Below are 15,334 nucleotides of genomic sequence, written 5' to 3' on the forward strand. Positions count from 1 at the left end.
AAGCATGTCATTATCAGGCATAATTGCAGGCAGGTTAGAGAAATCAAGGCAGCTATGTGGATCCCTGCTGAGATCACAACTGGTGCTGTAAACTTTCAAAGTCTCCGGGGCGAAAAGCACAGTCCTGGGCTGTGCTACGCTGCAAGCTTGAGCCCACGAGGCATCCTGAAGGGGTGCATGCCGCCTGCCATGGCTCTGGCGTGCCGGGAGCTCAGCAGATGGTCTAACAGATTTGTTTGTTCCCAGCATTCACACTGTGCTGTGCCCTGGCAGAGCCTGTGTCTGGGCAGCTGGGAAGGAGGCTGTCTGCTTGCCTCCTGCCGGCTCCACTGGGGCATGCCAGGGGACAAGCGAAATGACACCTCAGGGAGGCTGTTTCAGGCACAAGCCTCTGGAGTCATGCGGTAAGAAGCAGAGAGAGGTTTCGCTGCTGGGTGAGGTGCAAACCTGTAGTGCGAGTGGAGACAGAGACTCCTGAGAGCATAGTTTCACAGTCTTTTTTATTAGAAAAGGAGAATCATTTCGGTTGGAAGGCACCTCTAGAGGTCATCCAATCCTACCACCTGCTGGCAACATCACCAGCCCAGGATCTAGCTCAGGTTGCTCATGGACATGCCCAGCCAGGTTTTGTACGGCTTCAAGGACAACAATTTCACAGCCTCATATGGTGACCTGCCCTTGTGTTTCACCTCCCAGTGAATGTTACTTTTATTATATATCATTTGCTTTTACCTTGCTGCCGCTCATGTCCCCTGCCTTGCACACTATGACTGTGCATTTCTGGCTCCATCTTTTTTTTCATTTAGTCCACTATGCAGGGGAGGACAGTGGGTACAGCCTCCCCATTCGCCTTCTCTTCTCCAAGCTGAACAAGCTCTGTTCTGCTGGCAGGCAGGATATGCAACAAAATGACCATTCGGTAGCTGTGTAACATGCACAGTTTATAAAGCAAGCACACTAAAGGGAATAAGCACACCAAGGTGACTTGTGTATATATCTCTCTATATAGTAAATTAGTCCAATAAGGGAAATCAGAGATAGATATATATATATAAAATACAGTGGAAAATTAGGAATATCAAATCATTACTGCATAGAGAGAACAGAGATGAAGAAATACATCACCAGTTACCACCAAATCATCATCCAGATCCACACTTCAAGCTGGGAAGCCCTGTTGCAGCTGATGCCAGGAGTTTCAGGTAATTGGGAAAGTTCCTACACAACTCTCCCACCCATGGGTGAGTCTTCACATTTGGCCACAAGAGGGTCCTGCTTTTATACCCTTAGAAAAACTAATGGCTTTATGCCAGGTCTGTGACTGTTTACTCATGGGGCCATGCAGTTTCTTATGATCTCACTGTTGTCCATGCTGAGGGCGTTGATGCCTGGTGAGCCCAAGTATGAAGGTCATAGAACAACCTATTCTTTCCTGCCTCCTTAAGGCAGTCACAATGAACATAAACATATACTCTACAGAATACACTTTGGCAGAAACATACTCTGTTATGTCTCTCAGTCATGAGTGGAAATTAACTCTCAGCTAGATTCCCATCCGTTACAAGCCCAGGTGTCGTGACGTCTCTCCACTTGTCCTGGGCCCTAGCCCCCTGACCATCCTGGAGAGATGGTAGGGATGCACAAAGATGAGATACCTCTGGCAGTGGCATCTTGCGCTTTGCTCAGGTTGAAGCACTTGTGAGACCACAGCCTGAGAAAAGGAGGAAGTGGATTCAAAGCCAAATTTTGGGAGTGATGGAAAAAAAGAACCTACTTGAACCCAGAGGGTCTTAGTACCTTGCAGAAACAAACTAATGGTAGAGCGAAAGCAAAGGACTCCTGGAGTGGCTCAGGGGACAGTGCTGTGTGTGCGTTCCCTTACTGAGGATGGAATTAACTCCCCCTTGGAGTGAACCTGGACCTACTGGGTGGAGGTGGAAAAGAGCAAGAAAACTGTACAACATGAAATCCAGGGAGAAGCAACTTAAAGGTGAAGGCCTGCTGTATGTTTGGTTGGAAGGACTAGAGCAGACATTTGACACACTTCTAACTGATCTGTATTGGTGCTGTGGGTAACTTGTGAGTCACTGCTGAAATGTTCATGTAATTATGAGTGCTTTTCCCCTTGAAACACAGTGAGAAACAGAGCTCCACAAATTAAAAATACACTGGCAGCAGAGAGAAAGATACAGCCTTCACCAGCTCCACACCAACGTTTAATCTCAGCACTATGTGGAGACAGTTTCTCACAGGAGAGTGGATAATTGGTACATAAATCCTGAAAGATACAGCAAGGCCATGAGAGGCCCGAGGAAGCCTAAACAAGCAAGATAATAAGAAGTTGGAATTAACCGAGTTAACAAGAACTGTGGACTGTTGGCAAGCTTTTGAGGTCAAGTTCTCACACCTGTGCTTAACCAATTATATGTTAGTCACTAAGGGTCTTCAAGACATGTATCCAATCATAATATGCCAATCACTGTAAGTGCATGTAAGCAGTAGTATATAAGGAGTTAAGGCTTTGTAATAAATGGCTTTTGTCTGATCATATTGATCTCTGACTGGGTCCATATATTTTCTGCAGCAGCTCTACTGTAGGAGGGATTCATGTGCTCTCTGTACTCCAGAGGGCATCATCAGAACAACAACCCATCATCTTTTAAAATGGCTTACAGGGTAATCAGTTAAATATTTAAAAAAGATGAAAGTGTTTCATTGCCAGAGAAGCAAGCATGCAGTTCTTCTATATTAAATAATTAATTCTTTTTTTGGACTACAGCCAGCCTGTTTCCAAGGGAATTCATGCTGGATGACTTGTTAATGTTGCCGATTTACTGAAAATGAAAAAGTATTAAGATCTTGCAGTAGTAGTAGTAATAATAGTAATAATAATAATAATAATGTATCTTGGGGTTCAAAGTAATGACACCTAATGTTCCAGACAAAGAAGAGTGAATGGAGGGATTCCTAAGAGCAGTTGCTAACAAGTTGTCTTTCAGAATACCAGTGTAGAGCCCTCTGCGTGCACAAAAAGATAGCTGCAAGTTCATATGCAACAAATTCTGCTACCAAATATTGCAACAGATTCTGCAAATTTCAGGATAATTTACACAATTGGCTGAAACTGATGTATACATGAAATAAAAGAAATTGGGTATCACATTGTGTATAACATTTGAGCTTGATATGGATTAGATTTGATTTTATTAATTTTCCCTTTTGCACTCCCATAGAAACATCAACAGGTAAAGGTCACTTTCAATTGCAAGACTGAACTGCTCTTAAACAAAGCTGTGTTAAGTCAGTTAGTTTCTGTTAACTTTTCTCAGTAACTTTAATCATAGCTGCACTTTTTGTCTTTGTGTTCTCACCTGCCTCTCAGTGTATTCATCTTAGTCTGCACGTGTTGTAGGTAAGGCTCTGTAACTTCAGAGGCTTTTCATTTGTTACTTTAAAAAGAAGGCTGCATGTGCCCAGCTGCTGTTTTACCAGCTGGTAAACAATTCAAACATAAACCAGCTGGTAAACAATCCAGCAGCCTGGATCAAAACTCACACTGAACTTCTCTGCTTACCTTTGCATGGGTACTGACTGGACATTGACCTGTGAGTTTTTTCTAGGCCCTCAGTTATACCCACATTACCACAGCCCCTGTGGTTGCCCCTCTGTGGGTGCTGCAGGAGCACAACTTCCTCCATGGAGTTTGGCTGTAAGGAGGAAGCATGTAGCACAGGTGGCATGACCACATGGGTCCACCTCTGCTTGAAATCATGCTGCAGTTCACCAACCCTACACTTCTTTACCTGCGTTTCAGCAGTGCCTGTACCTAGTGCCAGCCCACATGCATAGCACAGTGCCCTTCAATCCATACTGCATGAGGTACCAGGTAAACTCCAGTCTGGCTGAGTGTGCTGGGTACCATGGGCTCCTTAGTGCCCATCTCTGCCATTATGTCTCCTATAGCAACCCTCTGCCACTTAAAACATCACTACTACTGCTTTAAGTTTACCAGTGATGTCCCCAGAAATTGGCCTTTATTAACAGCAATGTAGATAGTTAAGAATAGTGGGTTACTTAAACAAATATACCATATAAAAGCTATTAAAAGTCCAGTGTAGAGGAAGCAAAATATCTCTGTGCAAAATACTAAGATGAGATGTGGCTGCAGCATGCATCCAGCTGTCTTAGGCTCTTGTCTAGTATTATGTATGTGTTCAATTTTACATATTTCAGTATGAATTCGAGCAGTTCACAGAAGTTAATGAAGCATGCGAAGTATTTGCTAGAGTGAGGGGCTGGATTCCCAGCAGGAGGATCTGCAGAAATGCAAAAGGGCTCTTACAACTCTTTAAGCAAAAGCTGAGTTTGGCAATGCAAGTACAGCAAAAATCAGGTGCCTCCCTCAAAAAATTGTCTTCACTGTTTACTCTGCACCATTCCTAAAGTAATAACACTTGTCTGCCCTGGTTAATGTTTTCTAGAGGATGCTCTGCTTTCATAATGCTATTTAACAGTATAAACAAGAAAGGGAACTGCAGAGTAGTCCTAGTGAAGAGAGCAGGATCCTTGGAAGCTGCTGTAAGTAGTGATTGCTCTTTTGCTTCCTATAAAGACTTCAAAAGTGTATCCTCTTATTGCATGCCATTGATTTTAAATCTTTCTTGAGGTTGTATCTTACATTGAAATCTGTCTTAGCAGTTGCTCCTGTAATGAAGAGGTTTTGATAGGGTCAGATGGACATAAAGGATATAGACATCACAATTTAGGCATGGAGTTGCCTGCACGCTGTCAAGTGGCTGCCAGGAGGAGGAGGAATCTAAAAGCCAGAGTGGGGTGTCTAGCTGCATTGCAGGGAAGCAAGGTGATCTCTAGAGCCAGGAAATCCTAAGCAGCTAAAAGCGGGTCTTTCCCATATATACCTCCCGCTAAAGGACATAGACTCTGCTCCATGAAAAGCCTGAGATAGGATGCTTAGAGATTTTTTTTTTTTTTAATTATTATTATTTTTTAAGGTATTGGTAATTCCTTTTAAGTAATTCTGGTGATTTTTATATTCAAGGTCTTAAAAAAACATCTTTGCTTAGGGAATGAGTTATCTAAGATGTGCTTCCCTTTTGCATGAGACATTTCCTTATTGCTCTAAGCATCATCAAATTACAGGATCATTGAAAGGAGAGAAAATGGTGTGGTCCACATGCTCAAGGGAGTGAAGATCACAGTGAGATTAACATATGCATAGAGCCAGAGACTGGACAGTGGTCAGGTGCACACTGGAAAGTAGAAACTGGGAGCCTGGTCTGATCTGTTCTTGGGACTGCTGCTGCTCTGTCCCACCCAACTGCCCTAAGTACTGCAGTGGTTCTAGTTTATCTTTTTTTTATCCTCTGGCCTCAGTGATGGTTCATTCTGAGCATGTGCAGTGACTCAGGTTTGACAGCAAGTATTAATGGTGGTCTGGTAGGAGAGTGAAAGCTCACATTTCCAGGTAAAGGAGGCCTAGAAGTGGGTGATGCCATTCTTGGAGAATGTGGTTCCCAAGTGAGATCTCCAATGCTAACCTGTCTTGCAGAAGACAGATGGCACTGGGAAAAGCTCTGTGAACAGTCACATATATTTCTAAATGATAGTGTAAACTTGGTGTCTATGTTTCCACTGCAAAAGTAATTACTTTTAATGAAATAGCCACAGTTGTTGGATTGTCTGCAGAATCCAGTGTACTCAGCTTATACTTGAAATCTTCTCAGGGCGTCAGGCACAGAGGCATCAAAACTCTGCATCACAGGAGAAGTAAATGTCTAGCTGATCAGTCTGGAAAATCCCGTGTATCCATGTGCTGACAGTGGGCAATGCAGAGTTTGTGGTGCTCCTGTGAGTAGGTGGCTCTGGGCAGTAGGCTTCTGAGGTCATTTTCTCACACACAGATGTGACCAGTCAAGTCTTTCTTTTGTGACTTTTGTGTGTATATTGAGATGATTTATTTTTTCAAATTTTTTTTTTATATAGCCCTGAGTAGCTGAGATTTGTTCATCAGACACCACTTGTGGTGACAGGACAATGTCTTGATGTGTTCAATACCCTCACAGGGCACCTTTCAGAAAACAGATTTCTCAGCTTTCCTCATTTAGAAGGAATCAGGAGGGAAGCAGCACCATCTGGTGAGCAAACAGCTTTTCTGTTCCATGCCTGCATCTGTTTCTGAGCAGTGCAAATTTTCATGCTGTCTGAAATGAAATTACCAGTGAGGTTCCCTTATGAGAATAGCATGGGATGGCTGTTCATCTCCTGGACTATTACAATGGACTCTAATGGCAGAAAATTGTCTTCAGAATTGTCACAGAGATAAAAACCAGCCCTAAAATGGATAAATAAGCTGTACCCACAAAGAAGCAAGTTCTGTCAGTCAGAAAACTTAATCCAGCTCACTTCCAGGACTTCTGATGAAGTTATTCTGGGTAACTTCAGCTAATCCCAGTTTTTTTTCATTTTCATTCTAGGATACACGGTGCAAAATAGTACTGCCATTCCGGGTTGCATGGTAGGAAAGACTGTGTGATAAGGAACAAGTAATATGTTAAACAAGTGCTATCACCAAACGTATTACAGATAAATTGCTTAAAGGAGCACTGTCCTCCAGGTGTTGGCATGCTCTTGTGTTATTGTCTGGTTTGATTGAAAGCTCTTCATGAAACCAACCTTTTCTAGAATACCACAAATATATTGTAATTTTGTTACATAGACAAACAGAATGAAAGAGAGAGGTAAATATATTTCCTTCTGGGGGTATTCAACAAGTCAGTGTAGATCTGGAATTAGGATTGAAGAGCTTTTCACTGCTACTCCAATGCTTATGGACAAAATGTTTCTCTGGAAATCATCCGGGTAAAGGTCTTAAAATAGGAAGCTTCATGCAAAATTAGCCCCTTCAGATAGGGAATTTCCTAAGAGTGTTTTAGCACAGGTTCTCAGCTCTTTGCTTTTTAATAAATTGTTAGCAAGTATGCTTGGTACAAAAATCCCTCAGTCATTAGAATCATGTGAGACTTTGCATCTCCTGCTTCATCCTGGAAGGATCTGTGTTGTCAATTTATCACTGGGTGTTCACTTGCTAACCTAGAAGCTATAATACTATTAAATGCAATAGTAAATTTGAAGTTTGAAGTAACAATCTTCAATCATATTCTAAATTCTATTCTATATAATGCAAATTCTATTATAAAAGTACCTTTATGTTTCAAAGAAGGGCCTAAATAGAGTGGGCCACTTGTACCTTTAAGTCTTAAATAACGAAGACCTCTATAAACTGCAGCTATTGAGTCTTTTATAATCTTAAGACTTTAAAATCAACCATTATCAAGATTTTTATGAGAGCTGACTCATAAGTCTTGACTGTGTGTGATTGGCCAGCACTGAGTAATGGATGATTCAGATTCAGATTGGATTCAATTATCTGTGAATTCAGAGCTGTAACAAAATGAAAATAATTCCATGAAAGTATATAGAGTAACCACAACATGAAAACATGTCATAACTGTATAGAGGAAAAATATCAGGATAGGAAAAAAAATATTCAGAAGTCTGTAACCAATAATTTACAGAGCCTTTACAGCAAAACCATGGTATATCCATTAGCCATAATTTTCAGGCCAGGTCAGTTAAATTCCATGTCTACTTTGCATTCCAGATAAATAGAAATTGGCAGTTCAATGTGTATATAGAAAAGTCCATCTATCTGCTGTGTTTTGTAATAAATAATAAATGTGATGGGATAGAGAACAGGTGGTGACTTATGTTTAAAATGAAATGTTTCATTCTTTAGTATTCATGTTATTCTTATTAAACTGTGACTGCAGCTGAGTAAATAGTTCACAGTGAGTAATTTACCCAGAGGCAGCTTCTGAATCTGCCTGGGTATACTGAAATAGATTAGGCTCTGATGCTGTTTTTTAGAAGCTGCTTTCTTGTCAAAGTCTGACTAATATATTGGCTTACTGATACCAGTTTTAAATATTAAGAACTGAAGTTCTTATGTTGAGTTACAAATAGCTAGATATATCAAAAGTATCATTTCAATGTCAAAATCAGAGGAGGCCAAACTATCATTTAAAACTACTGCCCAGTGTAATTGAAGAAAACGTAGTTACCAAGAACCCTTATGGTTCCTCCATTTGTCAGTAACACAGTAGGTGTTACTGCAAATAGGCCTGCTTCTTAGAAATACATATATCAAACATGTAAATGTTTGAATATTTGATGGTAGCTCAAAGGTTTTGATGGTCTTATTCAGGTCTAACTGTAACTGCGTATTCAACTAATACAAATTGCTCCCTTTGATGTTACGGAGAAAGCAGGGCCATGAGCTTCACTTTCTGAGGAGAGTCTCTCAAGCTGAATCATGCCAGAGATGAAAAGGTGCAATTTATTTAATAGGTGTCTCCTAGCACAAGTTTTAGCAAATCTGGCTAATTATCTCACCCAAATCCTTTGCAGCTCTCTCACCCTTTCTTTGCCCTAGATTCCTCCTCAGAAATGAGGCCCACTGGGACATTCATATCTGGATTTCCAAGGTCTCTTTGTAAGAGCTTATACAGTGCAGAGTGTCCACTCTGCAAAGGAATGCAGCTACCACAGCCAAGAGTAACAGGTTGATAAATGTATCGCCCTTTGACCCGTAGAGCATCTGATAAAAATAAGGCCTTGGTTTTGTTAATGACATTGATTCCCTCTGCTATGCTGAAAATGACCCCATTCCAATGGGGTTTGGTTTGTTGATTAAGAGACAACACATTACTTCAGGTTCTTATTTAAACTGTTACATCATTTTCATTCAGAAAGAAAGAACTATTCTTTAGAGACATAAGGCTTTATATATTTGGTTTGCTACTGAAAAACAACCACTGTCATTTGTCCTCTCTTGAAATAAGATGGCTTATCAATCAATCTGACCAAAAGTTTATTTAAAGATTTCCTTCATACCTGTTTGCTCAAATTCTCTCTGTATGTGGCTATTGATTGCTGCCCACTTCCATGAACTTCCTCTTTCTCCTTTTGCTCACAAAACACCCAGACTTCTATAATGTACATCCTAGGAATCATCTTAGACCATAAGTGGCAAAAACACAGTGGTATCATAGCCCTCCAGTGATTAGCCATGTGTGTTTTCCAGGAGGATATGCTCTGGCCTGCTGAGGGTGCTGTGTATTCAGCAAGTCCGTGCCGAATTTTGCTTTTGCAGTTATTTAGGGTGAGAGTGGCAGAAAGAGTTGGTGGACATTTGCCAGGAGGCCTGGGAAAATTAAAACCAAAAAACCTGGCAAGAGTTGAAGAACATGGAAGCTGAGTACAAAAGAAAGAGATTTCATATTCGGTGGGAATGACAGAATAACTATGTCTACTTAATTAATTTACTTAGTAGTAGCTTCTCCTTTTTTCCGTAGGATTTTAATACAAGAAGATGAAGATCACATTCTACATAAGTTTTCTACTGGCAGGCCTTCATGCTGTTTCACATGGTCAGCTCCCACCCAACCACCACAGTGGACATGATCCAAATAAACCTAAGCACCATATGCATCATGCAGGTGAAGCGACTGCTTGCCTCAAACTAGTTCCAAACAATGCTGACTTTGCATTTCAATTTTTTAAAGAGATTATACTGGAGGTACCTAATAAAAACGTTTTTTTCTCCCCTGTAAGCATCTCCACTGCATTTGCAATGCTGGCCCTAGGGGCTAGATCAACCACTCAGACTCAGATCCTGGAAGGACTCTCCTTCAACCTTACTGAGATTCAGGAGAAAGAGATACAAGAAGGCTTCCACAACCTCATCCACATGCTGAACCATCCTGAGAGCAAAGTCCAGCTCAACATGGTGAATGCCATCTTTCTAACAGAGAAGCTGAAACCTCTAAAAAAGTTTTTAGAGGATGCCAAGGCTCTTTATCAGCTGGAGGCTTTTACCACTGACTTTAACAATCCCAGGGAAGCTGAGAAGCAAATCAATGATTATGTAGAGAGGAAAACACATGGAAAAATTACTAATTTGGTCAAGGACATGGATCCACAGACTGTAATGCTTCTGGGTAGCTTTGTTTTCTTTAAAGGTAAGTCCTTTAAGATTTGCATTCACATTATTCATTCTTATCAACAGATCTAATGTCAGCTACCTCATTTTAAAATGGGCCTGGGGAAAATTTCCAATGTTCTTTGCTGGGCCAGAAGAGGCCCTAATGGTGTAGTGAAGAAGGTGGAGAGGTGCCAGGACCCCACTTGGCATGGAGAGGCAGCTGCGGACCACACAGGCTTGGTTGTCTTTGTGGTAGTCACAGAAGCTCTGCTGGAAGCCATAGCCTTCCATGTAGCCTGAGCTGGCTTTCATAGATTTAGCTGTAACTTTGATTGCTCCATGTTCTTCTAATTTTCTGTAAAGGCACTAAGAAGCATGCATGACCTAATCCTTTTCTGCCTTTCTTTAAAAGTATGCATGATTCAGTGGCTTAATTTACTACATATATGGGTTTTTTCCTATCACAGTCCTTTATGTATACACACTAACCTACTTATATCTGAAAGAAGCTAGTGATGAGCAGTGGAGAACATTTTAAGGAACAAAGTAGAATCAAAGTGTATTTCTGATGTGGGTTAGATGATGTGCTCTTAAACCTGACATAACAGCACTCAGATATGAGATTCTACATTAATTTTATCTACAAATTGAGGACTATGATTAAAGTCAATAGAAATGAAATGCATACAGTATGTGCATATACAGATGGTGTCAGGAAAGCCCTTAAATGACAGCTTACAGAGAGGCCACTTAGATCACCTGAATAGAAATGTAGTGATAGGTAGTAAAAAAATGCCTAATTAGTTCATTACTGGCATCTGACAAATAAACTGAAATTGGAATCTAGTGCACTCTTTTGACCAGGTTCTTGCCTTACTGTGATACACATTTTAAAACATTATGTTGAAGATTTTGAATTTAACAAATGGAGCAATAGGTGAATATTATTCCTAGTGATATAAAATTCAATTTATTATGGCATGGGATATTCAGTTACATTCTTCTTCTCTGTATCAGGCAACTGGGAAAAGTCTTTTAAACCAGAACATACTGAAGAAAGGGAGTTCTTTGTGGATGCTGAAACTACTGTGAGAGTCCCCATGATGCACCAGACAGGAAGATTTGACTTCTATTTTGATGAGGATCTGTCATGCACTGTGGTACGGCTTCATTATAATGGGAGTGCTACTGCATTTCTGGTTCTGCCAGCAAAAGGCAAAATGAAGCAGTTAGAACAAGCTCTGGTCAAGGAAACCATCCAGGAATGGTCAGACCATCTCTTCAAGAGGTAATCTTCTGCCAGTCAGCTGCAGCAGCACCTAGGTGGGCTGGGCAAACATTATGAACTTGCTGATTCTGGGAAATGAGTGGGTTATTTTTGGCTTGTGTACCCTATCTGTAAAAATTGTGCAGCTGGTTGGTATTTAACTATTCTTTTGTTGATGCCTGAGTGACTTGCTCTTCACCCCATCAGAGTGGAGACCATACTGGTGAGCTCCTAGGAGTTCTGAACAGCAAGCCTAGATTGATGTTTCTAAAATAGTCCATTGACTGAGTGGGAAAGTGGCAATTCTAAGCCAAATCTTCTATACTGAGGTTTCAGCTAGTGTGCTTTACTTCTTATATGTCACTGGCACACTGTGACTCAGACATATGTCTAAACCTTAAATAGACCATAACTTAAACAATTTGTAGTAATATATACATACGTAATATGTCCTACACAAGTATCTTCCTTACAAGAGCCATTGCAGCACATAGTGTCTGTTAGAATAAGCTAGTGATTAATTGTGGCTGTCCTGATTTTCTGGCATTTTGGTTTTGAAACTATAAAAATCTAATGAGGTTTTGTTAGCTCCTACCATTGACACTAATATCAGCTAACACATTTTACAACCTTGTTTGTAAAGGTTTTGGGAAGGAGGATATCTTAGAACCAGTAGATGAGTAATATCAAATTAATATGTGCCTTATTTACCAAGCTGTGCCCTGATTCACAGCTAAGAAGGCAGTGCAGTTCACACCCATGATCCTTGGTGCATCATTACAGAAATGCCAGAACAGTTAAAAAAAATATAATGGGCAGCAAACTGGATATGAACTAATAACATGAGGCCTCAAATATGAAAAATAAAAATGTATAATTCTCAGCTGCAAAATCAGGAAGATCTTTATCTAAATGAATTCTTGGTGCAAGTTCCTCCAAGACCAACATAGGAATGAGTTTTTTGAAAACCAAATGGCAATTTCAGTTCTGCTATTGTACTGATGCCTGTACTAATATGCTTTGTCCCATCATCTTCTAATGCACAGGGCAGTATCACATAAAGGCTACAGCAGTTCAGTTTGGATCCTGTATGTTTTGGTGTTCAACCCAGTACGTATCTGGGCAAGACAGCAAAAAGACTTCAGCTACCTAAAGGGTAATCACTGCAGCATGTGACTTCAAGGCTCTGAGGTTCCCTAAACAGTGCATGAAGAGAAATTCAACAGAAAGCATACTAAGCAGGAGCTGCCTACAGATACTTCCCAGTCAAAGGCAAACTCTATCACGGCCAGCTCATGGGAGGAAGATGACGATTAGAGAATAGGGTGTCCAAAGCAGTAGGCAGAAGGGCACTGGAGCCATGCCAAATAACACAGCTATGCCAGACACACAGTTTTGCTCTAAAGTGCTGGGATTTGCCACAGTACTCCCCACTTCCCTGTGCCCCACTTAAGGTCTCCAACTGCTCAAGCAACGTGGGCTGCCATCTACACACCTCATCTTCTCTGGCTCTAAAGAAAGGCTCTCGTTTTTCCTCCTTTGCAGAGTGCTCTCAGATTTGCTGAAGCAAAACACCAGATAGATACTACTGTTATGATGATGATGAATGATAGTGCCTGTATCACCATGAGAATATGCACCAGCAACTGAATTAGTTCTCACACTCAGGGTCTAGTCCTCTGGGGTTTGACACTTGTGAGAAGTACACATTTCTCTTACTATCATTTACCTTGGCGAAAAATCCTTTTCACCACCTTCTGTGTTTATCTTCTGTCTAACAGACTGCTGAGCCTCTACTTCCCCAAGTTCTCTATTTCCGGGACCTATGAAATAACAAATATGCTTAACAAGATGGGAATTGTGGATGTGTTCACTGACCAGGCAGATCTCTCTGGCATCAGTGGCACCCCAGATCTAAAGGTTTCAAAAGTAAGTCCATGGCTGTTTGCCCTCTCCTTTCTTTCACAAACATGCAGGAAAAACCCTCTGTGGTAGCATCCAGAAACACCAGGTAAATACAGCTCTCTAATTCCCAGCTTGCCTGCAAATGGGCTCACCCTGGCTTCAGCCTGCAAGCTTACAAGGAGTTTAGCCCTCAGGGACAGTGGAGATTGTATTAGTTTGATGCATGTCTGTTTTTTTCAAAGACCAGTATCAGCCAAGATTGCATGGACAGTATCTGGAACATGAAAGGAACATCAACCTCTGGCTCCTCAAGGGGATCCACTAATGCTCCCAAACACACATTCTTTATCCAATCTTTTAAGCAAATGAAAAATAGTCTGGGGCTTTTTTTTGAGAGAGAGTTCTGTAGCTCTGTCCTGGTCCTCTTTTGAAGTAGCCATAACTACAACACCACACTCACATCTCTGCTACCTCTGTTCACTTACAGAGGATCCTACAAAAGCAAGGCTGCTTTAAAAGGGTCTGATTCATCTCTCAGGTGGTTGTTCTCTGCCCAGAATGACTGCCTCTTTTTTTTCTTCCTAGGTTGTTCATAAGGCTTCTCTGGATGTTGATGAGAGAGGTACTGAGGCAGCAGCAGCAACTGCCACTGAAATAATGACAATGTCTCTTCCTCCAGCCATTGAATTCAACCATCCCTTCCTCATGCTGATTTTTGATAGAGATACAAACAGTACCCTCTTCATAGGAAAAATAGTTAACCCAGCTGTCACTAGCTGAAGTGACATATGAACTCTGCTTGTTGTTACTGATTAAAGATGTTAAACTGCATGACGTGATTTATTTTCATTTGTACCAGCTTAGTATGTGGCTCTTTTTTAGCAAGGGTTTTTATTCTATGCTGTTATCAAAAATTGTTGATATTGACCATGACAGTTGTTCAAGAGGAAGCAAGGAAAATGCTTTAAATTCACCTAGCAAAGAATGCCTCTTTTACTTGATTGAAAGCCAAGGTAAGACCTAAGATTTGCCAGCATTCAGAGAGAGACATCTGAATTACAATGGAAGACTCCTGCTTAATATGTGGTTGTCAGCCAAATGGCAGATAAAATGATTAACACTCTTGCAAACAAAGCAGAAATGGCTGTAATTTACCATAAGTAAGTAAACAAGGGATGGGAAGAGTTGGATCAACAATGCAGGGTCATGGGAAACAGAAGCTTCTAATGGAAACATGGGGATGTACTGGGGATGTCTTCAACAGAGAAACATAATCTGCTTTCTCCACCAGACACCTTCTATCATTTTTGGTATTCTAGCAGCAAATATTCCTGAGTTTCTTGCAGCTCAAAACAGAGCAGGAGGATCAAATCCACTCTTGAACCTGAAGACTTTCAACCACATATTGCCAACTTGATGGACTTAATATGGCCCATGCAAGTAGCTGACTTCTCATACATGTATCCATCAGTGTTCAAAAGGAGGATGTAGCTGGATGGGCAGATGAAGTATTTGGATGGCAATTACACAAGCATACCATCAGCTTTGTGGAAAACATATAATGAGGGTATATAAAACTGTAAAAACTTCAAGTTCTGCCCTCTTACAGCTGAAAAAGTAGGTAGTGGGCACCCACTAAGTAGATAGCCTGACCCAGGCAAAGCACTGTCCACTTTCACAGTCAAAAGGAAAGCTTCCTTTCTGCTCTGTGTTCTTAGTAAAAAGTTTCTGTTACATACATGGTGCTTGACACTGTTTTTTGACTAAATAGATACAGTCTCTATATAGAGAAGTATATGAACAACTCACAGACATTAACGGCAGGACTCCTAGTGAAAAGAATGCATCATCTTCCTGGCTTCCTCCTGCACTTACCTCCATCTGTTTTGGTGGCTTTACAGCCTGACATCACATCGATAGGGTCAGTCTAAGTCATTATGGATCGTACTGTTAAGTGTTGTTGGAGAACGGGCATTCAGCAAAGCAATAGCAAAACCTTTAGGGATCAGAGAGCTCAGAAGTAAGATCCTTAGCTATATGTTGAATTTCCTAGAGTCACACCAATTTGCACCAGTTGAAAAATTTGCATAATTCATTTT

General features: G+C 40.9%; 1 protein-coding gene across 2 annotated transcripts; it reads left to right on the forward strand.

Moving 5' to 3' along the window:
• Positions 1-4,467: 4,467 nt before the first annotated feature.
• On the forward strand, positions 4,468-14,827 carry LOC133215708 (alpha-1-antiproteinase 2-like). Of its 2 annotated transcripts, none has more exons than XM_061359853.1 (5): positions 4,468-4,578; positions 9,435-10,100; positions 11,081-11,351; positions 13,112-13,259; positions 13,821-14,827. In XM_061359853.1, the coding sequence occupies exons 2-5, from the start codon at positions 9,452-9,454 to the stop codon at positions 14,013-14,015; spliced, it is 1,263 nt and encodes a 420-aa protein (XP_061215837.1). In that variant the 5' UTR covers positions 4,468-4,578; positions 9,435-9,451; the 3' UTR covers positions 14,016-14,827. The 2 variants fall into 2 exon arrangements, with proteins under 2 accessions (XP_061215837.1, XP_061215836.1); XM_061359852.1 differs by lacking the exon at positions 4,468-4,578 and adding an exon at positions 6,482-6,563.
• Positions 14,828-15,334: the final 507 nt, after the last annotated feature.

The sequence above is a fragment of the Neopsephotus bourkii genome, unplaced genomic scaffold, assembly GCF_033783945.1.
Source record: "Neopsephotus bourkii isolate Nb327-2 ecotype Australia unplaced genomic scaffold, CSIRO-AGI_Nbou_v1 NB_998, whole genome shotgun sequence".
Taxonomy (NCBI): domain Eukaryota; kingdom Metazoa; phylum Chordata; class Aves; order Psittaciformes; family Psittacidae; genus Neopsephotus; species Neopsephotus bourkii.